The sequence below is a fragment of the Mustela putorius genome, unplaced genomic scaffold, assembly GCF_011764305.1.
Source record: "Mustela putorius furo isolate JIRA1106 unplaced genomic scaffold, ASM1176430v1.1 tig00003909_pilon_pilon_pilon, whole genome shotgun sequence".
In the NCBI taxonomy this organism is placed as follows: Eukaryota; Metazoa; Chordata; class Mammalia; order Carnivora; family Mustelidae; genus Mustela; species Mustela putorius.
Genome location: NW_025422057.1, coordinates 32,693,737 through 32,719,172, shown reverse-complemented (window position 1 = coordinate 32,719,172; position 25,436 = coordinate 32,693,737). Strand labels below are relative to the sequence as shown.

The following is a 25,436-nucleotide window of genomic DNA, read 5'->3' as shown; positions in this document are numbered from 1 at the left end:
TGGAAATGTTAATAACACACTTGCACACACACACACACACACACATACACACACACAATTTCTCTCTCTCTCTCTCTCTTTCTCTCTCTCAAGGAAGTTTGCTACTGATAAGAACCCACAGTAAATCATCTTTTAAAGGGAAACTTTCTTTCACAATGTGAATAATGAACATAAGTTATGCTTTATACATTCAGATTTCTGCACTTTGTGAAGCTGGGTCAAAAGTACATGGGAATTCTTGGTACCACTCTCGTAACTTTTCTGCAAGTTTAGGTTTGTAACAAAATGAAAAGCTACATAGAATCAGAATTCTTTATATTTCAGCCTCTACAGTATGCTGGGTAAATAAAGTAGCCAAAGAACTTGGATGAAGTGGCTTTTCCTTTATTTCGATCCCTTACGAGCAGGAATGGGAGGAATGGGACGGACAGAGTAAGGGAGGGAAATCTTTTCAAAGAGTTGCAACTAACATGCCAGAGACAAGATCATCAGCCCTTCCCACAGGACAGGGGTCAGTGCCCACCAGGGAAACCGAAAAGATAAGGCAAGGAAAGAAAAATTAGCCCAAATGCTGTTCAGGGAGAAAGCGAGGCTGAGCCCTGGAAGGAGAGAGAGTGGACAGAGTTTCCTAAAGTCTAGAAGAGAAGGGCTCCTGCTGACAGTGGCTGACACGGAACAAGAAGGGAAGAAGACAGGGAACATAACTGCTTAATGCAAATGACCGACTTTATCAGACCTTTTCCTCTTCCTGAACCTCCAACCTCTGTTTCTAACAACACTTTGGGGATCGACACGCTTGCCTACAAACAATGACAAATCCATCTTTTGTAATACTTGTAGAGAGTGCTTTCAGATGTCAACACAAAATAATTTTCCTTGAATAAACACTATTAGCAAGATTTCGGATAAACTGGCTGTTCATTATAGTATTCCGTATATTTTCTTACATATTGCAAATATTTTGAAAGTAAAAAAAGATAAAGCACAAGAAAACAAAAATAAGCAAGAAAAAAAAAAGATCCTGGTTATTGATGTGACCAAAAACCAATCAAAACATTTCTTATATTATCCTGTAAGGAACCAGTATAGAAAAGAAAAGTGTTATGAAACAGCTAGACTGAGCTTTTGACCGAGTGGACTGATATTTTTATATTGAATATACAGCCTTGGCAGGTGCAGATATATTCTAGGCAGAATTGGCTTTTTTCCATTCTTAATATTTTTGTGACTCACATTTTCCGTTAGTATTAAAAGTCCTTCCTTGTTTTCATCTAATAACTGGTTAAGAAAGGAAAAAGAGAAGACATTGATATGTTCAGGACTTTGCTCTTAAACGTAATTCAGACTATGGGAAAGAACGTGCAAATTTTTCCATAGGTTACGCTTTTGAAAAAGCATAGGCAATTTTGAAAAAATGCCTTTTCTTCAGAAACGTTGCATTTAAGTTCTTTGGTCCCACTAACCTGTGATTTCAAAGAACTGTTTTGATTAGTGGGAGGATATTAACCTTAGCCTTGTGCCTTGTGGCCTTATTACATAGGCTATAAACATAAAGTGGTTTCACTGTATCATATGTCCTATTTACTCTGACACCGTATAGATTAATTTTGAGAGAAATGAAAACAGAGTCCGGAAAAGAGCCTCCGGTTTAAATGACTTGCAGTCCACTTTTTGGCTCGCGTTGCCCTTCGGAGGGCGTCTATTGGGGCGGGAGGATACTGCAGCCCCGGTGTGCCTGTTAAGTTCCCGTCTTTGTTGCAGTGCTTGGAGCAGCAGCAGCTGGCACGGGAGGATCAAAGGAGGAATGAAGGGTTTTCAGAGCTTCATGGTTTCCGACAGTAACATGAGTTTCGTTGAATTTGTTGAGCTGTTCAAATCATTCAGGTAGGGCAGGCTTCCTTCTTATGCTCTCTCAGCCCCACGTTTCCATGACAATACTCAATGTGTTTTCCACGCCCCACCCAGCGTGAGGAGCCGTAAGGACCTAAAGGATCTCTTTGACATCTACGCCGTGCCCTGCAGCCGAGCCGGCTCCGAGTCAGCCCCTCTCTACACCAACCTAACCATCGACGAAAACACCAGTGATCTTCAGCCTGACCTAGGTTTGTGCAACCCCGTGCCATTTCCCGTGGAGACCTTTCTATCTTAAAACGAAGGTTAGAGATCCCATCACACAGACCCTCATCCTGTCCCACGGGGTGTGCTGCTACCTGAAGTGTGGAGGAACACTTTTAGGATTCCTTCAGGTTGCCTAGAGAATGGGTACCGTTGGCATTTTAGGCAAGGAAATTCATCATTGTGTGAGTCTGTCTAGGCATTCTGGAATATTTAATGCACAGAGCCTTCCAGTCCTTCTGATAGTCAGAAACCCTCTCCCATCCACGTCCAATGTGCAGTAGGTATGTGGTGCATCACCTAGGCGTCCCTGCCGGTGGGCTGATGGGTACTCATCAGAGTGGGAGTTGCTTGCCCTTTGACAAGGAGACCTTTAGTGAGCTTCTCCTGCTCAACATTCAGGACACTTTTCCGAGTGTAAACTGGAATGTGCCTCCTGTGCCCCACTCACCACCACCACTACGATCACCACCGCTCATACACTGTAAGCCTGTTAGTTTTCTATTCTGTTCTCTTGGGAGACAAGAAGCACAAAGGGGCAAAAACAAACTGTCCTCTTTCATACAGTTGCTCTTTTATTACTCAAAAACCTCCATTGTCCTCAACTTAGACTATTAACCTTTTCAACTCTAGTCACAGAATGTGGGCAACTGTGGATTAGTCAAGTAGTTACGCTCGTTAAAAAATTAATAAGCATCTTTTTAGAGAAGTTTGAGGTTTACAGAAAAATGATTGGAAGGTATAGAATTCCCATACATGGTTCACTCCTGAACAAGGCAAGTGTTACGGGTGCCAGTGCTCCTCCAGACAGTCAGAAATCCACATGTTAACGTTTGACTTCCCCGAACTTAGCTACTAATAGCCTGGTCTTGATCAGAAAAACCTTACTGATAACATAACGAGAAGTTGATTAATCCATATTTTGTATATATATGTGTGTGTGTATACTATATTCTTATAGTTAAATAAGCTAGAGAAAAGTAATTCTTATGAATAAAATCATAGGGAGGATAAAATCCATTTACAGTATTATACTACATTTATTGAAAAGATCTGCATACAAGTGGACCCTCACCGTTCAAACCTGTGTTGTTCAAGGGTCCACCGTACCCTCCCCCCACACACATATAACGTTTTTCCTATTATTAATATCTTGCATTATTAGCATGCTATATTTGTGACAGTTTAGCTAATACCAATTTATTTTTATTAGCTGAAGCCCATAGTTTAGTGTTCACTGTGTTGTACAAGCTGTGGGTTTTGACAAAAGTATAATGACCCATATCTACCATTATAGTGTCATACAAAATAGTTCTGATGTCTTAAAAAAAAATCCCCTGTTCTCCACCTGGTCTTTCTTCCCACCTTCCCTCTGAACCCCTTTTTACTGTCCCCCTAGTTTTGTCTCTTCCAGAATGTCATATCATTGGAATCACACAGTTTGTATGTAGTGTTTTCACATTGGCTTCTTTCTCTAAGGAATATGTATTTAAGGTTCCCCTATGTTTTTTTCATGGCTCAATAGTTCATTCTTTTTATCACTGAATAATACTCACTGAATATCACTGAATATCACTGAATAATAATAATACCACCAGGTGTTTATCCGTCCACCTTTTGAAGAATATCTTGGCAGCTTCCAAGTGTTAGAAGTTATGAATAAAGACACTATAAACATTTGTGGGCAAGTTTTGTGTGGACATAATCTTTCAACTCTTTTGGGTAAACTCTTTTGGGTAAACACCTGGGAAGGCTGGATCGTATGGGCAAGCCTATCTTTAGCCCTGTAAGAAACTTCCAACTTCTCTTCCAAAGTGGCAAGAATTAAAAAGGCCATACCAAGGTTGGTGCCAATGTGGGACACCTGGAGCGTGGCTGGTGGAAAGGTAAAATGGTACAGCCACTTTGGAAGAGGTTTGTCAGTTTCTTTTTTTTTTTTTAATTTTTTATTTTTTATAAACATATATTTAATACAGGGGTGCCTGGGTGTCTCAGTCAGTTAAGCAGCTGCCTTCAGCTTGGGTCATGATCTCAGGGTCCTGGGATCCAGCCCCGCATCGGGCTCCCTGCTCAGCGGGAAGTCTGCTTCTCCCTCTCCCTCTGCCGGCTGCTCTACTTGTACTCTCTATCTGTCAAATAAATAAATAAAATCTTAAAAAAATTAAAACAAAACAATACACTCTTGGGCGCCTGGGTGGCTCAGTGGGTTAAAGCCTCTGCCTTCAGCTCAGGTCATGATCCCAGGGTCCTGGGATCAAGCCCCACATCGAGCTCTCTGCTCAGCGGGGAGCCTGCTTCCTCCTCTCTCTCTGCCTGCTTGTGATGTATCTCTGTCAAATAAATAAATAAAGTCTTTAAAAAAAAATACACTCTTACCATCCAATCCAGCAATTATATTCCCTGATAGTTATCCAAATAAGCTGAAAACTTATTTTCACACTGAAACCTGCACACCAGTGTTTATAATTACACTTGTGAAGTACAAAACAACTATAGTTTTAAGGGTTCATCTTCACTATCTGTAAAAGTAAAAATGTAGTTATTCTCAAAAATCAAAGTTCAAACTCAGCCTAAAGTCCCCAACTGAATGTGGAGTTAGTTCTCCTTTCATACCCTGAGCTCATGGGCTTTCAAGATCACTGACCTCGTTCTCTCTTGGTTTCTTTAATTTATTCTTGGATTCATTTTTTTTATTCCCTCGACTACGTGAAGCCAGGAATGAACACTGAGTGTGATGGCTTGTGTAGACAGATGCGTGAAGAGACTAATTTCACAACACCATTATCTCCAAAGTGAACTTTGTGAAAGATTCTGGCTAGCTTGCGCATATTCTGTGGGTGCTTCTGTTTCAGATTTACTGACCAGAAATGTCTCGGACTTGGGGTTGTTCATTAAGAGTAAGCAGCAGCTGTCAGACAACCAGAGGCAGATATCTGATGCCATTGCTGCTGCGAGTATCGTGACTAATGGCACTGGGGTCGAGAGCACGTCTCTGGGCATCTTTGGGGTCGGCATACTCCAGCTCAATGACTTCCTTGTCAACTGCCAGGGAGAGCACTGCACTTACGATGAAATCCTCAGTATCATTCAGGTATGTACCATTTTGTACACACATGTGTGTAAAGCCTCTGACTGTTCTAATTATTTTCTGCTAAACATACTGTTTCTGTACTTCTTTCCAGAACCGTTAAGTCTGGGGCAGAAACAGAAGGGTTTCATTAAATGCCAAGTGTATGTGTTCTTACTTGACATACAGTTAACATAGATCGCAAGCCTTCTCTTGGTGACTGCTATAAGGAATCAGTATATGGTTCCTTCTTGTTGTCCTAGCACATAATAAAATTAGTCGTCTAGGTTTTCAACCTCTTTGATCATTTAGCAAATATTTATTAGCTCCTTCTATGGGCCCAGCTCTGTTCCAGGATGTGGGATATAGTAGTAACTAAGATCACATTCTGGCCTTCACCCAGTGGGTGAGGCAGACAATAAACAAAGAGAGAATGTAATTTCAGGTGTTGATGGATTCTGAAACACTCAAGCAGAGTCAGGGGATGCAGTGAGGCTTGAGGCTGCAAGGAGTAAGCACAGGCCACCCTGAGGAGGTGACAGTGGGGCTGAGCCCTGAATCAAGAAGCCGTGTGAAGGTCTGAGGAAAGAGCATTCCAGACAGGGAGTAGCGAACTCAAAGACAGAGATGGGAGCGAGACAACAAAATGGCTGGTGGAATAGGAGCCCTGTGAGCCAGACGCACAACAGTAGACATGATTCCAGACAGATGGGCAGGGGCCAAGTCATCTGGGCGTTTTAGGCCACGGTAAGAACTTTGACTTCAGTCCATGTGACATGGGAAGCTACTGGAAATTTTTGAGCAGGGGAGTAACCAGATTTGATTTATGTATTCAAGAGGTCCCGCTGGCCCCATTGGAAAGTAAGCTGTGCTGGGAATGAGGTGGAAGCTGAGAGACCGGGTAGGAAGCCGTCCCAGTAGCCAGGCAAGAGATGATGATGGCTTCCTCAGGAGGGTGGCAGGAGACGGGCTGGGACCTCATTCGGGCCATATACAGCGGGCTGGGTCTGGGGTTCCAACCTCCCTTGTCAGCCGATTGGGAATGAGTGGATTCTCTGCCCAGCAGCTGATCACGGAAAATGCTAACGATGTAAGATTATGATCCCATGGTCCAGTGCTCACTCTACTACTACTACTACTATTGTGTTGGGAGCACTGTACCGAGTGCTCTCTGTGACTGGTCTCATTTCGTCTCTCCCCAGCTCTGTGGTAGCTGCTTATCCCCATGTTCACCTGGAACATGCTGACAACCATCTGTTCTCATATGAATCAGCCTTCGACTTTTCCCTTGCTCTCCCTTTTTCTCTTAAATAAATACGCTTCGTATAATAAACGCACATATAATAAATGTTTTCTTTGGGACTAAAATACTGCCTCTTACCACTGCATAACAAAATTAGTTCAAATATTTGGGTTAGATGTTTCCTGATGAAAACAGAACAGCTTTAAAAAATGATGTGGTGGTTTTTTCCCCTTAGTTTCCTTTACCTAAATATCACTCTCTTTGTGTCCCTTGCAGAAGTTCGAGCCTAGCGTTAGTATGTGTCATCAGGGCCTACTGTCATTTGAGGGATTTGCAAGGTAACTTTTAAAATCTCTTTTGCCCATCATTTGAGAGTATCTGTTTTCCTCATGCAGACCTAAGAAAATGTATTTCCTCTAGGTTTCTGATGGATAAAGATAATTTTGCCTCCAAAAATGACGAGTCACAGGAAGACATTAAAGACTTGCAGCTGCCCCTGTCCTACTATTACATTGAATCTTCACACAATACCTACCTCACAGGCCACCAGCTCAAAGGAGAGTCCTCAGTGGAACTCTACAGTCAGGTACAGAATTGCACGTGGCATATGATTTCCACTAAACCTTATTGATATAACCCCCAAAGTCACAAAACCCTGACCCCGACTCCTTTGAAGAACTTACAAGCTTTTATGTGGGGAATGTGAGGAAACATGATGTATGGGAAAACTGCCTATACATACAGTTGTTTTCTTTACTTCTTTTTGTTTTCTTTTTCCCTCCTATCTATACTTAACCCTTATACAAGGAAAAAAAAAAGTATTTGTTTGAGACTCATAGCTTTTAAATCCTACTTAGTCTGACCTACTCCTACTAAAATTAGATTTTCCCATGGGAAAATTAATCGTTTCACTAAATGCTAAATAAATCAATGTATTATAATGGGAAAGCATAATAGAAAATGCAACAGAATTTCTAGGAAGTTAATCCCAAAGTACTGTTTATTTTCATTCACAATTTGTTAGACAATCAGTCCATCCCTGTCTACGGTAACCAACTTCAGGAATGAAAATCTACAAAGACTGTAGGCACTGAATGCAAACATTCTTGGAAACTCATAAGGGTCTCTGGACTAGAAAAAGCACATCCTTTTGACCTTCACACCACGTCTCAGTGATCTGCATGTCAGTTGCCTCTTTATATCTTTTGCAGTTTTCTCATCTGTGCTGCCTATTTTCTGACCTCTTACAAGAAGGGTTCATCGGGAAGAAAAGTGAGGCTAGGCCCGGGAATATAAATGTGTGGTTGTGAGGGGTAGGGCAGGGAGGGTGTTCAAGTATGAGAATTATCATCATTTACACAAACCCAGCAGAGTTGAGATTCCTTTGTTCTCCACATCAGTCCAGATAATCTGTAAGCCTGGGTCAGACTTCTGTCCCAAAGCTTATCTAGTATGGAATTTATATTTTAAACGCTAAATTCTAAAAGACTTTTATTATGAAATGAAGAGGTGTCCTTAGAGTCGTGATTTTCAAAATAGAAGTTCTATCAGGAGACCTCAGCCGGGGAAATTGAGAGGAACAAGCAAGGGTAGGGGGGTCCCCATCCCCACTGTAGCTAAAGGCCTATTCTTCTTATGTGCTTTGCACATGACCCTCCATTTGCACAGAGAATTCCAAGGTCAAAATGGAGTTTGAAATCCATTGTTCTAGTTCTAGGAGAAAGACGTGAACCATGTGTGTGTGCGCACGCGCATGCATACATGCAGTGTGTCTGTGGATTTCTCCCAGGAAAATGTGCAGGGGCCAATGTCCTAGCTTTAATTCCTACCTCACTTCCCTATTTGACCTCTAAGAGGTTTTTTTTTAACCCTTTAGCATTACACCCCAAATAGAGATCATCACAGCCTTTAAGGAGGCCCAAGAACCCCTCAAATAGACCCACAGACGTGGTTAAACCCAGCGTGAAGATCCCGTGTAGTTTATTTCTTACCACCCTCTGCCCTCTCTCGGCCCTCCCAGTTACTTCCTCACCATCCTCCACCGGAGGACCAGGAAGGAGGAAAAGCCCTGTTCTCACCTGGAATTTCCAGCCCCGGTTTTCTTCTTCTAGCCCTGTGTGGAGGTCTTAATGTCTTACAGACTTCGGAAAGACCTTTGCCTTTGCATGCTGAAAAACCATCTCCTGAGCTGCCAGTCAGCGAGCATTCCCCCAGTGTGGTCACCATTTGACACAACAGTCCTCAGCCCACAGCAACATACCTCTACATACTGTAGCTGCCGGAAGAAGCTCTTAGCCTTGGGAATTTAGGCCCCAGAATCGGTTTGATCTGAGCGATAGGTCACCTGGGAAGACTAGGGTCTACATGCTGTGCAATGGGAAGAATCTAGCAAGGACCTCATTTTAAAAAGTTAAAATAAGAGGGGTTCTGCTGAGTTTCATTGCAACAACTCTAGAGGCCACTCGCCCACAGTACTGGATTGCTGTCACCTGCGAATATTATATGGAGTTTTAAATCCGTGAGTTGGCGTGTTCCCACATGCTTTACTCTTCCAATACATGGAAATCTCTTAAGATAGTTCACAAAGAAGGGCGCCTGAGTGGCTCAGTCGGTTAAACATCTGCCATCGGGTCATGACCTCAGGGTCTTGGGATCGAGTCCCGCATCAGGCTCCTTGGTCAGCAGGGAGCTTGCTTCTCCCTCTCCCTCTGCCTGCTGCTTCACTGCTTACGCACTCTCCCTCTGTCAAATAAATAAATAAAATATTTTTAAAAAATAAATAAAAGCCTTTTTAAAAATAAAAAAAATTTCAAAAGATAGTTTACAAAGACAGTCTATGGAGGAAGAGGTTGCTGCCCACAAATATTACGGAGCTGCACCCTGAGCACGTGTGTCAGGATCTTTGCTGCCAGCTCCCCATCAAGGGGAGCAAATGGGTATCATCTCACCTAATTCAGCAGTAGTGCTTCCCAGAGCACTTTCCTGAAGAGGTTGTGAGATAGGGGGTACGTGTGTTGTGACTGATCACTGATGACTGCTGTGGGTATGGGAGAGTGGAATTTATGGGTTATTTGCCTCTGTTCTAGGATTAGACAGCAAGGTAAATCCTTGATGACTGCTTGCTTCTACTCTTCTGCCATGCTCTATGTTCACAGGAAAGGCATTAGCCAGTGGCAGAATTTGGGTCTAAATTGGAAGAGATTTATTCTGATTGGATTCATACAAATGTTTAGCCAGTTCATTAAGGAATCGGTAGCCTCGTTTGCTTTGGTCTACAACCTCAGCCCCTTCACCTTCACTCACATTTGCCCAGGTAGAGCACTAGCCTTGCTCTCTCATTTCAGGATGTACCCTGTGCATGTCCCTTGAGGGACCAAAGTTGCTGGGAAAATAGTCATATGGGTTTGCTATCAAATTTTACCTTCCAGGGACACCTGGGTGGCTCAGTCAGTTAAGTGCCTGCCTTTGGCTCAGGCCGTGATCCCAGAGTTGTGAGATCAAGTCCCATATCTGGTTTCCTGCTCAGTGGGGAGTCAGCTTCTCCCTGGGTCTGCTCTGCTTGCCACTCCCCCTGCTTGTGTTGACTCTCTCTCTCTCCCCCTCTTTTTGACAAATAAGTAAAATCTTAAAAAGAGAATACTATTGTGCTGAAAATAAATAAATTTAATTTTTAAAAAAATCTTAAAAAGAAAGAAAAAAGTTTATCTTCCAATAGTATTCAGCTCTGGTAAATACTCTTTCCACTATAATCTGTTCTCTCCCCTAATTCATTGTGGCCTTTGGCCAAAATGCATGATTTATTTTAGATCTTATGCCCTTCTGCTTTAGCCCTGAATGTGGACACTGATATAGAGAAGCATGTGTTGAGTTTAATTGGAGGCTCTGTGTCCATTTGCTTATCTGGAGTGAATCCATGCATTGGTCACACAGGTCCTCCTACAAGGCTGCAGGAGTGTAGAGTTGGACTGCTGGGATGGAGATGATGGGATGCCCATCATCTACCACGGGCACACGCTGACAACCAAGATCCCCTTCAAGGTAATGCTTCATAACGTTCCTTAAATCAGATCACAGAGTCATTATCTTCATTAGTCCTTTACATGACTGACTCTTCCAAACTATACCTTAGGTTGGGGGTTCTTATTCCTGACCCAAGTCAATAGACTTCCCAAAATTGCGTGGGATGTGCACATGTTCATTTTTCTCAGAGTTGATCTAGAACTCTCCTTAGCGTCTCATTCACCAGTTTAATAACCATTACCTTAAATGAGTTACCTTATAATAATAATGTTGCAATTTTTACATCATAAGATGGTCTATAAAAGGCAGGGGCTTTTTTCCTGCTACAGGTGTCCCGCTGACAAAGACCAACATCATGTGTTAGGAGATGATTAAATAATCAATACTGTAAAGTAATGAGAAGTGGTTCCACTAGGGGAGGTCAGTCACCCAGAAAAACTAGTTGCATTGGATTATTGTTTCAAATTCTAAATAGTTCATTAGTTCATTGTATGGTTACTATCCTCATCCAGAGTGGTTTGGGCTGTATAAAATCATTTTTCTCTGAAATGTGGCTGGGCTGGAATGGAATACTGTTATTTCTGTGTTATTTGCAGACAGAATAGCTAAAATGCATTTTCTCTTTAGCTCGTTTTCCTATTCATCTCTCTTTTTTTTAATTGTGTTATGTTAGTCACCATACAATACATCATTAGTTTTTGATGTAGTGTTTCATGATTTATTGTTTATGTATAACACCCAGTGCTCCATGCAATATGTGCCCTCCTTAATACCCATGACCAGGCTCACCCATCCTGCCACCCCCCTCCCTTCTAAAACACTCAGTTTGTTTCTCAGAGTCCACAGTCTCTGGTTCATCTCCCCCTCTAATTTCCCCCTTCACTTTTCCTTTCCTATTCATGTCTCTTAAAACTTACGTACTCTAGGGGCACCTGGGTGGCTCAGTTAAAGCCTCTGCCTTTGGCTCAGATCATGATCTCAGGGTCCTAGGATTGTGCCCCGCATCAGGTTCTCTGCCCAGCAGGGAGCCTGCTTCCTCCTCTCTCTCTGCCTGCCTCTCTGCCTACTTGTGATCTCTGTCTGTCAAATAAATAAACTAAAATAACAAAAACCTTCTGTACTCTATATTGAGAGAAGGAGGATTTGAGAACTATGTTTACTTGCACACATAAACATAAACATCTAACCCCAAGTAGATTGGTTATAAACTCTTTGAAAGTAGGAAAGTACCTTAAGTCTCATTATTTTTTATGCTGTAGCAAACACAGCGCCTTTTACCTAAAATGTAATCAAAACACATACTGATCTGTTAAATTTGGCACGCTAATAGCTCTTCCTTATAAAGTATGTGAACAAAACTCAATATGAGCCGTTTAATGTGTTTATAGAAAACAGCCTATCATCGTGCTTAATTTGAAAATATGTTTGAAAAGATAAAAACCATTTTGGCCAGAATCTTCTGCATACAACAATTTAGGTGGTTTCTGTGGCTATAAGTACTTCTTCTGACACCCCGGACAGACATCTGGACTCTAATGGGCTGTTCTGGCTCTCGCAGGAGGTGGTTGAAGCCATTGACCGCAGTGCCTTCATCAACTCTGACCTGCCCATCATCATATCAATTGAGAACCACTGCTCCTTGCCTCAGCAACGAAAAATGGCAGAAATTTTCAAGGTAAGGTATTAGCTAGCAGTTAGGATGGCATCTTTGCCTTTGTCTTGTCACTGTTGCTTTTATATGGAGCCACCAAGGGCCACATCACAGCTGGACCTCAGCCACAAAGTTCGTACAGTCAGAGTCCCTCAGACCTAAGAGGGTGCCGTGGGAGCTTGGGGTCCCTCCTGAATGGTTCACCTTTGCAGCTGACCTGATGAAGCTTTGTTCTGTGGTCTCCTGACCATTTCCAGAAAGCCTTAGGAGATAAGGAGAGACCGACTCTCCAATGCTTCTGGTACCACAAATCAGGGATGCTAGGATGGCACCTGTCAGTTGTATGTGGAAAAGATGAAAATACCTCAGGGCAAATAAGTCAAATTTTCTTGTGGCGGACACTACAGATATGGGGATCCAAGTTGGCAAAGAGCTTAGACTGGCCAGAACAGCTGCTATGTTACACTTGGCCCTTCCTTATACAGGTGAACTATAATGCAGACAGATTCAGGGTCAAATATTCCATTATATTTTTCCCTTCCTCCACTGACTGACGCACTTATGGAAATATGGCTCTCAGGGGGAGGCAAGGGCTTGGCCAAAGGAAAATGTCCCCAAATACTTATGCAAACAAAACTAATCAGTCTTTCATATTGCCTTTCTTTTGCCATCATTTAGAATAATGGTCTCAACTTTTTTGATTGTGTGCTCCATCAGTAAAATACCATAGTATGTATTCCTATTGGATGTTTATTGTCTTACTCATACATTATACACATATCCTACTTATTAACATGTTTTATACATTAATTAAAACATGCAAAAATAGACTGTGAAAGGGAATAACATAGAAAGGGTGAAATAAACAATAATTCTTATACTATTATTTATTAAAGGTACAAAATCCCTTTTTGCTCTCATAAAAATTTTTAACAATGTGTTATTTATTATCTAAGTTTTTAGTGAGAGTAATGTGATTCAATATGTTCATTATTCTTGAAATTTTTTTAATTTCTTTTTTTTATGTTCAGTTAGCTAATGTGTAGCACTTGATTAGTTGTTGACATAGTGTTGAACAATCCATTAGCTGGGCTGAAATTTTTATGATTAGCCACTTGTATGTCTGGCTTTAGGTTTAGTTTATTATTTCAGTATTTGATGAATAGCTATAGTTGCTGATAAAGACAGTTTACAGAGAAACTGTACGTGGATAGAAAGAGGGTGTTGTTAGCTGCTCTTGCCAAATCATGGTACTCATTTCTCAATTCCATTAATGAGGCATAGGTACGTTAAACACTATTAAGGTTCCTTTTTTGTTTTCTTTTTGTTTTTTTAAATAAAGATTTTATTTATTTATTTGTCAGTGATAGAGGGAGAGAGAGCGAGTGAGCACAGGCAGACAGAGAGGCAGGCAGAGGCAGAGGGAGAAGCAGGCTCCCTGCCGAGCAAGGAGCCCGATGTGGGACTTGATCACCACCTGAGCCGAAGGCAGCCGCTTAACCAACTGAGCCACCCAGGCGTCCCTGTTTTCTTTTTTTAATTAAAAAATAACTAAAGATAGAAATTGCCATATTTTCTACCCTCCCCCCAGTGGATCATTTTGTGCTTATTCCCACCACCTACCTCCTTGAGGGACACACGTTCCTCTTTGGAGGCCAGTGCTCACAAAATCTTTGTGAAAAGGGTATGTGCAGCTCTTTATACTACATGGTGGCAGATTCTCCGCATTACCTTCATTCTTTGTCGTCACTCTCTAGCTACGTGTAAGTTTTATCCTTTTGACTTCTTACCCACATCTGGGATGGATCATACTCTACAAACCACAGCCTCTGAGTGTCCTTTTCTTTAATCTGTCAAACCTTAGAGCATTGTCCTAAACAGTTAGAGCTGGCCCCACCTGAAGAAGGCCCTAGACCTCTCCTCCTGACCTTGTAACCACCTCCCTTCCTTCCAGTAAGACAGTGTGGGCGGGGAGGAGGGACACTGCTTCTTTCCTACTTTTTCTCTTCCTAGGGTTTGTAGAACCATTCAACTGAGCTGAAATATCTAGCGAAATAATTCAAGCATAGGTAAAAGGCACTGATGGTGTGTTTTCCTTTATTCTTTGTAGACTGTGTTTGGAGAAAAACTGGTGGCAAAATTCCTGTTTGAGAGCGATTTCTCAGATGATCCAATGCTTCCCTCACCTGACCAACTTAGGAGGAAAGTACTTCTTAAAAATAAGAAGCTAAAAGCTCACCAGACGCCAGTGGATATCTTAAAGCAAAAGGTATTCTCCTCTCATTATAGAGGTTCTAGGTATGTGGTGTGCCCAGAACTAAGAAATCAGTGATATTCTGACCTTTCAGATGACCTACAGAGTAAACAGGTTTTGGCGATTGAGTTTCCTGGGACAATAAATTTGAGTTTTGGCCTTCCCTTTAATAGACTAAGATTGTCCTCCCACTTGCCTAGAATTTTATTTTATGAAATTAATTTCTCATGTAGAATGCATCTCATTGTTTAATTTGCTCTGAGAAGGATAATGTGTGATTCTTGGCTCTGGACCTGGACTTCTTGGCTATCAATCCCACATCAGTGGCTGCAGTCCCCTCTAGGTAAAGCTCCCTTCAGAGTGACCTCCCCCCACACACCATAGGGAGAGCCCCTATAGAGAGAGCACTTGGACAAGGGGCTGTAACTCCTGCAGTCAGTAGTGGAACCCTAACACCATCGGCCCTGTGGTGCCAGCATGGAAGTTGATGTTTCACTGTGGCCTGTGGACTCCAGGGCACTCCCCAACCTGCCTCACCCACAGAGAGCTACTCCCCAAGTATCCCAAACCTGCTTGTATAGAGAGCCTTCGGCCCAAGGATCCACAAAAAAGTTTAGGTCCAGAGCTGAGTTCATATGCCGGGTTGTACGTATCCCAGAGAATGACAGCTGCCAAAATTCTTTGTCTTATTTAGGGCTTTGTCTTTTTCAAAACTTAACAACAGCCGGGGGTTGCCACACAAAGCTCAGTACAGTGGTGCTGTTCCAGCATCAGGGACAGTTCAGAGCTCAACCTAGGTCATGGCCAATGGCTCTTAATTTCTGTCTGGGCCATCACCTCCAAGCCTCTAGCCCCTACTCCGGTCCTGCTTCAGTGGGTTCCAGAGAACAGAGAAATCAGCCAAAGGATTCTATGAGCCCAGCAAATTTGGAACCTTTGTCCAAAGTTATCAATAAAAAAATCTCAAATGTAGTTGAGTCAAGGGTCCAGCTTGACATGGTTGAGTAGTCGATTTGGAGAAATCATCAAATCTTCTAAAAGCCCTGATTTGTGGAACTCAGAGGTAAGGGTCTGAGTTTAAAGTAGACGATATATAACATGATACTGGAGAAAGAGCCTTAGGTGCGGAGCTGAAATGCCAGTTTCTAGTATCTGGCTCTGTCAAACCAGCCATGTGACCATGAGTCAGTCAGCCTTTCTAGGCTTCTGTTTCTTCATCTGTAAAATGGGAATGTTAAGGTAACTAGCTTCACAGGACCTCTCTGACACTAAAATCTCACAAAAGCTTCTCAAAGTGAATCATGGGACCCTTGTCAGAATTGCAGACCACTCTATAAACATTTCATTGTCCCATTTCTCAGGCTCTATTTCAGTATTTCTTGCCATTCAGAATAGTACTGCTTCCCTGAGGGGTCCTTAAAGAATCTTGTCGTCTGCTGTGTAAGTACCAGGGAATTCCCAGGTTGTCAAGGTCACCTGCAGTAGGATTGCAGGCTGCCCAAAGTCCAGGCTGAGTTAGAGATTTACCTGATATCCCCTGAAGATTCAGGTGATGTCAGATGCCCTCAGGGTGGGGGAGGAAGGTGAGATCAGAGGTTCCATCATCTTAGACTTACCTTTCTGAGCAGAAAAATAGATATTTACAGAAAGGGCCCCAAGCCAGTCCAGCCAAGAGATCCCTACTCATCAGGTTTGCCCTAAATAGAGTGGCTCAGGATTACCACAGATGCTGTACAAGTATGGTCATCAAACTTTTTTTGCTCAAATATCTCAAAAAATGTTTGAAAAACTGTATTTTTCACACATTTTCCCCCTTTATACATTTTTTGATTGACATTTAAAAATTTTATCACAGGGGCACCTGGGTGGCTCAGTGGGTTAAAGCCTCTGCCTTCTGCTCAGGTCATGATCCCAGGGTCCTGGGATCGAGCCCCACATCCGGCTCTCTGCTTGGCAGGGAGTCTGCTTTCCTTTCTCTCTCTCTGCCTGCCTCTCTGCCTACTTGTGATCTCTCTCTCTGTCAAATAAATAAATAAAATCTTTAAAAAAAAATTTTTATCACAAGTCTAAGTAGTTACAAGAGATATATTTTCAAACATGTTATGGATAAGTTATATACCAATATAATGCACAAAACAATCCTCATTGTCAAAGATATCAGCCCAGTCAGCCTGATTTAGTTTGGTCAGAAAAAGTCTGACTTTTTTTTTTTTAATTCAAATAAATATTGTGTTATCATCGCTATGATAACCATCGTCACTTTTGTTTTTTGGTTTGTTTGTTTTTTTCTTAAGATTTTATTTATTTGAGATAGAGTGAGAGCAAGTAAATGAGAGAGCATGAGGAAGGGCAGAGGAGAAGCAGTCTATCTCCTGAGCAGGGAGCCCAACATGGGGCTCCATCACAGGACTCTGGGATCATGACCTAAGCCAAAGGCCAACGCTTAACCAACTAAGCTAAGCCCCCAGGCTCCCCAACCATCTCACTTTTGAATATTAATTCTAAGATGGGTGGATGGGCAGATGAAAGGAAGGAAAGGGAGGGAAGATAGAGAGAGACAGAGACTGGATGGATGGATGGATGGATGGATGGATGGAGAGGAAGGCAGGCAGACAGATAAAGGCATGGATCTTTCAATGTGCTTGTTGTCTAGATGAAATAAGATGTTCCACCCCCCCTTAGTTTTTCAAGACTCTCAAGAGCTCTGTGTTCTCAAATGATCCTTTGCTACTTTGGGTGGTTTTCACCTCATCTCCTGTATCACAGATTTTTCCCCATTTGGTAAGTGAAAGTTACACTTCTCTTTTCTTAAACAAGAGAAGAGTATGACAAGAGCAAGGGAAGGGAGAACCAGCCGACCATACGCTTGCTCACAGATAGTCCTATCTTTTAAAGAGTACACATAGAGATTGAAAATCTTGAATCTAGAAATTGATTCCTTTAAAAATACATGAAGCTGCACATCCCTAGAAGTTGTATGTACCCCGGGGGTCCACAGTTTGAACCACACACAGCTCTTGGCCCAGAGTTGCAAAACCAGCTGCTTTCAGGGGTCAGGCAGAAACATAAAGATGAGGGGCCAGCTGGCTGGTTGACGGTTGGAAACGGTCAGCACGGGAGTGAAGCACACATGCCCTCATAAATGAATGGCTCTAATTACATTCTTTCTAAAACACTGCACCAGCCACACTGTCTGGTCTGGAGGGGAAGTCAGCCCTGAGGGCCACAAGTTAGAGCCCTCGGCTAGGTTTACCTGTGTCCAGATCTGGACTCTCAAAGCTGTTCCAGAAAGCCCAGCATTTGTTTGGGTTCCAGAGACCACAAGATCTATGCTGATGGGCTTTTGTTAGGAAGTCGTGTAACTAAAGTATTAGCATGTGTTCCCACTGCAGCGGCTGCATCAGTAACGGACGGCCCAGAACAGGGTGCTTTTTCTCCTACAACACTGTCCCTCATACTGTTTTCTTTACTCACCAACTACTTCCCGCTCCTGACTGCCAAGCAGACCCAGCAGCCCTGCACGTACCTCTGTGGTCTTCTAGATGTGGTGGAATGTTGTAGCTGTTGCCTTTCCTGTTCTTTGCAGACATCTGCAGTTACCGCCGATGCAGCCTCCAGTTCACAAATGAATACATTGTGCTATTTGAGAAGTCTTCCTTATGTTGAGCCCAAATCCTGCTCTCTGTTGCTCCTACTCTTTGGCACTGCTTTTTCCCTCTGCAGCTGCACAGACCAGTTCCATAAGAGAGCTAGCATGTGCCTCCCACCAGCTTTTCTCTCTTCCACAAACTAAAGTCTTGTTGTGTCAACTGTTTGTCACAGGATCTAGCTGCTCAGACTCTCTGCTTTCCATTAACAATGTTTGGGATATTCTTGAATTTGTGGATATTCAGGGATATCTTCTCCATCTTAAGATGTAATTTCCAGAACAAGTCAATACTCCAGTTAGGGTCTGACAGCACAAGGAGGAGAGTGAAGCCATCGCCTCTCTTAACTTGGACTTGTACAGCAGTTAAGGCAGCTTATGACTATCCTGGCTTTGAAAACTCTTCAGTGCACACTGGGCTCCTGCGATGTTTGTGCAAAACAAAAAGAGTTCAGTTATTTTCATATGGACTGCTCTTTGGCTAGTCTCCCCATGTCTTCAGGGTTATGGTTGATTTTCATCTTTCACAGGCAGGAGCCTCACATTTATCTCGGTTACATTGGCTCTTCTTGGTTTCGGTATGTCATCGCAGCCTAAAGAGTTCTTAGTGATTTTTGACTTCTGATATCCAATGCATTTATTAGCAGTTTTTTCAAATGGTGCCTTCATCCTTAAGGTTGCCCTTGAGTCAGATGAACAGGCAGAGAGCCCGCCTGTGGTCCTTCTTACAGATCCTTCCTGGAGTTTTTGTGACCGTCCCTCCTGCCTAGTGCTCGCCTCTCCTGCAGCCCACATTTCTCTAGCATCTGCCTTAGCTTCTTTATTTATAGTAGAAAACCAAGTCCCAACCATTTGTGTGACTTTCTCAAAGCCACCCAGCTCAGAGTAGCAGAGCTAGGGTTCAGATTCATGTCTTCAGAAGACTCTTACAAACGTAATGTAGAAGTCGGAATACAGGGGCGCCTGGGTGGCTCAGTCGGTTAAGCATCCAATTCTTGTTTTCAGCTCAGGTCATGATCTTAGGGTCCTGAGATCTCAGGATCATGAGATGATGAGATCATGAGCTCTAGAGAGCTAGATCATGAGATCTAGCCATGCATCGGATTCCATGCTTAGCGTAGGGTCTACTTATCCCTCTCCCTCTGCTCCTTCACCCACTAACACAGAGGCATGCTCTCTCTCTCTCAAATAAATAAAATCTTTTTTTTTAAGTCAGAATACATTGATAATCACTGGAACACTATTAAAAACATAGATTCTTGGGTCCCAGGCTTCCCAACTAAATCAGAATTTCCACAAGGAAACCTGGGTAATCTGTTTATTTAAAAATAATTCTTATCCACCTAGAAGTTTTGAAACACTTCTTATCTGTTATTTCCCACAAAGTGAGTTACCTTACCCAAAAAGTCTAAAGAGTTTAGTGTTCTAGAGATGTGTTCATAGTAAACCCATGCTAACTCTTGCTAATCACCTCTTTATTTTCTGTGTTCACACACCAACCAGTTAATAACCAATTCTGAGGTTTCGTCAGCTATCACCTTGACACTCCCCCTTCTATAATTTCCACAATTTAGCTCTTCTTCCTTTTGTAAAAATGGGACAGTATAATCCCACTTGTAGTTTTTTAAGACTACTTCCAGCTTCCCATGATCTCCCAGGGAGTACCGACAGTGACACCTGCAAAGTCTTTCAGTCACCTGGCAGGTGGTGGGTCTAGACTTGTTGATCTGAGCTCCCATGAGGCTGGATGAGTGAGTGCCCACAGCTCCAGTATGTTCAGAACCAATCCCTGACTTTCCTGGGTCATTGCCATACCAGAAACTCACCCTCAACTCGGGTGGACTGACTTAAAGCCTGAGGGATTTCTGGAGCCTTCCATCTGCATCAGACTCATGCTGAGGTTCTTACTGAGTCTCCCTAACTACACATCAGATCTCTAGTTTTCTGACCTTAATCTCTAGCACTCCAACCCTGTAGACTCAAACAATGCACATTAGATGATAGGGACTCTGCGAGGGGCCAGTGGAATAGAGAAGAGTAAGACATGGCCCCTGTTAGACCCATCTGAGCCAGTCCCCTCATATGAACTCTATATCCAACCCCTTGACCTATGTCTGAATTGCTTTTATTCAAGGACCAGTGTCTTGTATTTTCTGCCTCAGAGGAAGTAGGATATTGCAAAGAATAAGGATGTCAGCTCCTGGTTATCCTTTTGTCCATTTCTCCATATTTCTGTGCTGGTAAAAGTGTTTGGGAGTTTAAGGGACCTTGGCACACTGCTTTCTGATATTGTCAATCCCCAGATCTTTGCATCTTTGTAGCGGATCTACTTGACTCTTTGCATCATCATTCCCAGCCCTTGGTTCTACCTTGAACGCTGGCTGCAGCAAGTTCCTTCTCTTACCCATGACAAATAGACTTGCTTCTGTGGCTCCCTTGTGCCTAGAGCAGATTTCTCAACATTTCAAAGAACACTCATCCTATTGAGAGACACTGAGAAAAGGTGGCGGGGTTGGGGGTGGGGTGGAATCCTTGGTTAAAAAGCATGGGAAATGCTGTAGTGGAGCGCTTTGAAGAATCACAGTGCCCTTTAGCATATGAAATAAAGGCTTTGTGAAACCCAGTAGCAGGACTGTTCCAGTTTGTTTAAGCATTGTTCCCAGCCTTCCATTGTGTCTTGTGGTAACTGTAATACAGCTCAGTTTTCACCTACCAGCTATTAACACCCATGGAGCTCATGTTCCATAAAACCCACTTTGAGAAATCCCAGCCTAGACAGTGTTCCATTGTCTCCAGTGGACTGTATTGTAAAATATTTTATGTAGATATAGACACAGACTAAATTGTATCTTCCTATGTATACATTTCTATTATGAAAGTAATATAACCACATCTCAGAAAATTTAGGGAAGAGAGCATCATTTTATTTTTAAACATCCATAATTCCAATGCCAAATAAAACCTGTATTACTGGGGTTCTTAACTTTGGTAATATATCTACAAAGAGAACTCAAGGATCTATGAGTATAGATAGAAAAAAAGTTACATCTCCATTTTCACTAACCTCTAGCTAAAATTTAGCATTTCCTCTGGTAATAAATGTAGGGAACAAACCGCAGTAACCGTGGCAGTACTTGGTCTTCATCAGCAGTAGAAATTATAGTTTTTTCTTTTTTTTTTTTTTTTTTAGATTTTATTTATTTATTTGACAGAGAGAGATCACAAGTAGGCAGAGAGGCGGGCAGAGAGAGGGGTGGGGAAAGCAGGCTCCCCACGGAGCAGAGAGCCCGATGCCAGGCTGGATCCCAGGATCCTGAGATCATGACCCAAGCTGAAGGGAGAGGCTTAACCCACTGAGCCACCCAAGGCGCCCCTATAGTTTTTTCTATTACATCACAGTTGTTGCTAATATCTCCAAGAATTACCTATGCTTATCACTACTTCAAAAATGTTATTTGACCTACACTTATACATTTTTGTCTGTGTTAGTAAAGAAATACATATTCTTATAACACCATATTTTTTTTAATATTTGATGACTGTATTCAACATTTTTTTGGTAATCTTTTGTATTTTGTTTTATGCACTTAAAATGATTGGGCGCCTGGTTGGCCCAGTTGGTTTAACATCCAGCTCTTGATCTCAGCTCAGATCTTCAACTCAGGGTCATGGGTTCAAGCCCCATATTGGGGTCCATGTTGGGTGTGGAGCTTAGTTAAAAATATAAAATTAAATTAAATTAAATTAAAATAACATTCTGAGAAGGAATCCTGCCTCACCAGACTGATTAAGGGGTTTGTGCACAACAATAGGTCAATAATCCCTGCTGTATTATGCATGTCATTGTATACCATTATAATCATTATAGATAGACACAAACCAAATGATATAGAATTGTATATATATTTACATAGATATACTATATTCATATATATTCAGATGTATAATTATAAACACACAATTCTGCATCCTTTGTTCAGTAAATATATATCACAATTTTTTTTTCAAGCAGATACACCATAGTTTACTGACCCCATTCATCTACTATTGGATTTTAGCTCTGTTTCTTGTTTTTAATTTGTGCAAGTAACTTTTCCTATATTTCTGCTTATTTCCTGTGCTGAGTTCCCAGACCTATATTAACCTTGTGTCCTGTGATATCACCTGACAGTAATTCTAGTCTAATGTAAAGGCACATGATCTCCCTCGAAGCACACATCAAGTTTCCAGATGTTTCTAAACCTGGTTTGTTAATCCGATTGATGGTTCAGATAAAGTCTTTTGAAAAACTTTATTTAAACAATTCTTCATTCAGTCTCATTGTCCATGGGGCCTCTAACCTTTTACTCTAAGTCAAAGCCTTAAAAAAACAGTTTCTAAACAGAGACTTACTTTTCCACAGAGATGGGCTGATTCATTTCATCACTGGGGAGTGATGGTGGTTCTCCCAAGCACCAGCCTTTGTCCTGAAGAGCTTGGCCCAGGGAACCCGGGTGCCTGGGAACAACACATAGGTTCTGTGACTGTCATTAAAAGCTCCTGGATTTCTCTTATAGGGATGTCAACATTTGCCCAAGTAGAGAGACTGAACTTTAGGTGAATCTAGATTTTTGGTTTTTGTCTCAAATGAATCAAAATAGGGTAAGCCTCTTTTTATGACTGTGGCAAGCATCACCTTGAAAGCTACAAATGAACTTGAGTAGCTTCGCATCATTAATTACTCATATCTTACAGGCTCATCAGTTAGCATCCATGCAAGCTCAGGCTTATAATGGGGGGAATGCCAACCCCCCACCTGCTAATAACGAGGAAGAGGAGGATGAAGAGGATGAATATGATTATGACTATGAATCTCTGTCTGATGGTAAGAGAAATACAACCCCAGGCTGTGTGCAGGGAAGTGATGGGATGATGTTCTGTTGTAGTTTTTTTGTGTTCTTTTTCTTTCCCCCCAAAAATGAGTCTGACACTCCTCAGGCTAACAGCGCAGATTGTTGTAATCATTGTCCAAGAGTTCCTGAATCCCACTTCTTGGTGAGGACAAGCAAGGATGGGGATTCTGTTATCTTCTACAGCCAACATTCAAGGAAAGAAGAGGAGGGTGTAGGAAGCAGCACAGGAGTCATTCCTGACTGGGTTTCTGGAGGAAAAGGAGGAATGGCAGCAGAGATCCCATTCTCACCCTTCAGTCTCTGCGGTAGCGAATGTTCTCGCAGGAATAGTGACTGCTCGCTAGTTGCACTCCTCAAACACCTGCAGGGGGCAGCACCACAGTTTTGTGCTCTCTGCTCCTCTCTCTCATGGTCTTCACTCCTGTTCTGTAAGGAGTATAGAAAAAACAAACAAAAAACAGCATTTCACTTTCTCCTCTCCCTGGTTCTCGTATCACTAAACCAACAAGATATTTCCGTCTGGCTTCACCAAACAGACAAAATATGGCTGATGGCTAGTGGCACAATATAAATATCACATGAATGAAGTTGCTTGCAGATTACAAGTGAAGAGTTACTCTTCCATGAGAATTAGATTTCATGTGTGTCTCATTGTACTAAATTGGTTATAGATTGCAAAATGTTTTCTAGGTACCATTGCTGATGGTAAACAGTTTCATTTCAGCAACTTTTGAAAAGCAATGTATTGAAAAATGGCCAGAGTTTCTATTTATATAAATAACATTGTATGTGTAGAATAAATTACATCTGTCAGATCATTGTTTTGCTAATATGTAGCTATGCCCAGACCAGCAGTCACTTACCATTGACATTAAGACAGCCATGCTACCCTCCCCCAAATACCTGCTTCTCATGCTCCAGGTCTGCCTGCCCCCTAGTTCTGTCGTGTTCCTTGACATTCCATCAGGGTCACGAGGTACAGCCCAGTCTCCTTTTCCCTCCCAGATACGATCCTAGTCTATGTCCATTTAATGTTTGTCCTCAGTAATAGCTGGTTTCTTCATACTATCCACTAAAAGCCCAATTTACTTGACCTGAAATCCCATCGGATAATGTGAGGGGCGCCTACTCTAATGGGAAGGTAAAAAGAGGGGGGAAATGAAAAGGAATCAAGATAATTTATTGAATCCTATTCCTGAAAAGTTGTGGGAATATAAATATTCTTACATTGATTTATTCTTCCCCATGGAACTCTATTATGATTATGGTGTCCCAGAAGAACAAATTTATTCAAATAAGAAACAAAAACCACATATGCTTCAGAAATCAACCAATCCAGATGTCATTTGCCCCTGTGAGAAGTTAGTTCCTTGGAAGTTATATTCACTCTCTATCATAAATTACTCCTATGTTTTTTCTGTACTTTTGAGAACAGAAAGAAGAGACTTTTCTTAATTATTAGTATTAATATTATATGAAAGTTTTTGATATGCAAGTAACAAAATGATCAGGAATTTGTTTATTTCAGTTAGGAGAGTAAAATTTAAGCCATACCCCACTGAATACCTAAGATAGTTGCATGTTTGCTTAAAGCCTGACTGGGACACATGGAAGTGGAGCCTCACTAAGTCCTCCTTCAATAAACTATGAAACGATGGGTCAATGTCCTATCTCCACTCTAGGCCTCATGACCCTCAGCTGTGTAATGAAAAGCTTCTGTTTGGTGTTGGCTGGTGTTCTCCCTTCTTCTAGCACTAACACCTAAGGTCTGTGACAGCTGAAGGCCACTGCCTGCCACCACATGGGTATTTCCCACTTCATTGACAGATTCCTCCACCTGGCTGATTCCCAAAAAGGCTTTGTGGCTTTCCCATATCTAGTGTAAGCTGGTCGTGTTGAGGCTTCCTTGTGCTTCTGCTAAATGTCCTGTCAGTCTTTCAATCTTGGTTGTGGTTGGTGTAGTGCCTCACTCACCTCCGGGCAGTTCCTCTACCAGCTTCACATCCTCTAGCTAAGATGAGATGGGAATGGAAACCTGCCTGCTATGGATAGAACCATTTGGAGCTTCCTAGGGGTCCTCAGAGGTTTCTCAGCTTCTTGTAATGATGGGTCCCTCTGAGAAGGAAATGAAGAAATTAGGACCACTCCTCTCAGAGAAAGAAACGTGCTCTCAAAATTCTGCGTACAGTTGCAGGAGTGTGGCTGGCCTTCTGAGGCCCTCGCAGACATCCCAAGGGAAGAGCTCATCTGTAGAATCTGGGTGGCCTAGTTTATCTCTGGAACAGCTCTGGTCCTCGGTGTTCATGTCTATAAAATGAGAGAATTAGTCTAAAACCTCTTTGGGCAGTAAAAATGTGATGATTCCTAACCACAAAGTTAATTCCAGAGGATCTAAAGGAAGTTACAATGAGGCCCACGTGTTTCAGGAATTCCTTCTCTGCCTTTTGGCCAGTTAGTCCTTCATGAGTGTCTAGTTAATTAAGTTCTGTTAACTATATATAGATTAATTTTCTTCCAACCTTGCTGTTTATCTTGACTAGCTTTGAAC

At 42.1% G+C, this 25,436-nt stretch overlaps 1 protein-coding gene across 6 annotated transcripts in view; it reads left to right on the top strand.

The window, feature by feature from the left end:
* The window catches only part of PLCE1 (phospholipase C epsilon 1), a 325,242-nt gene that overhangs the window by 259,590 nt on the left and 40,216 nt on the right, over positions 1-25,436 (top strand). For all 6 annotated transcript variants that reach the window (XM_045068712.1, XM_004749638.3, XM_004749637.3 and 3 more), the window contains 9 exons: positions 1,762-1,884; positions 1,966-2,102; positions 4,968-5,206; positions 6,702-6,763; positions 6,846-7,011; positions 10,356-10,463; positions 12,004-12,120; positions 14,207-14,365; positions 22,731-22,860. In XM_045068712.1, coding sequence (XP_044924647.1) covers positions 1,762-1,884; positions 1,966-2,102; positions 4,968-5,206; positions 6,702-6,763; positions 6,846-7,011; positions 10,356-10,463; positions 12,004-12,120; positions 14,207-14,365; positions 22,731-22,860 — 1,241 coding nt within the window. The remainder of the gene's footprint in view (positions 1-1,761; positions 1,885-1,965; positions 2,103-4,967; positions 5,207-6,701; positions 6,764-6,845; positions 7,012-10,355; positions 10,464-12,003; positions 12,121-14,206; positions 14,366-22,730; positions 22,861-25,436) is intronic.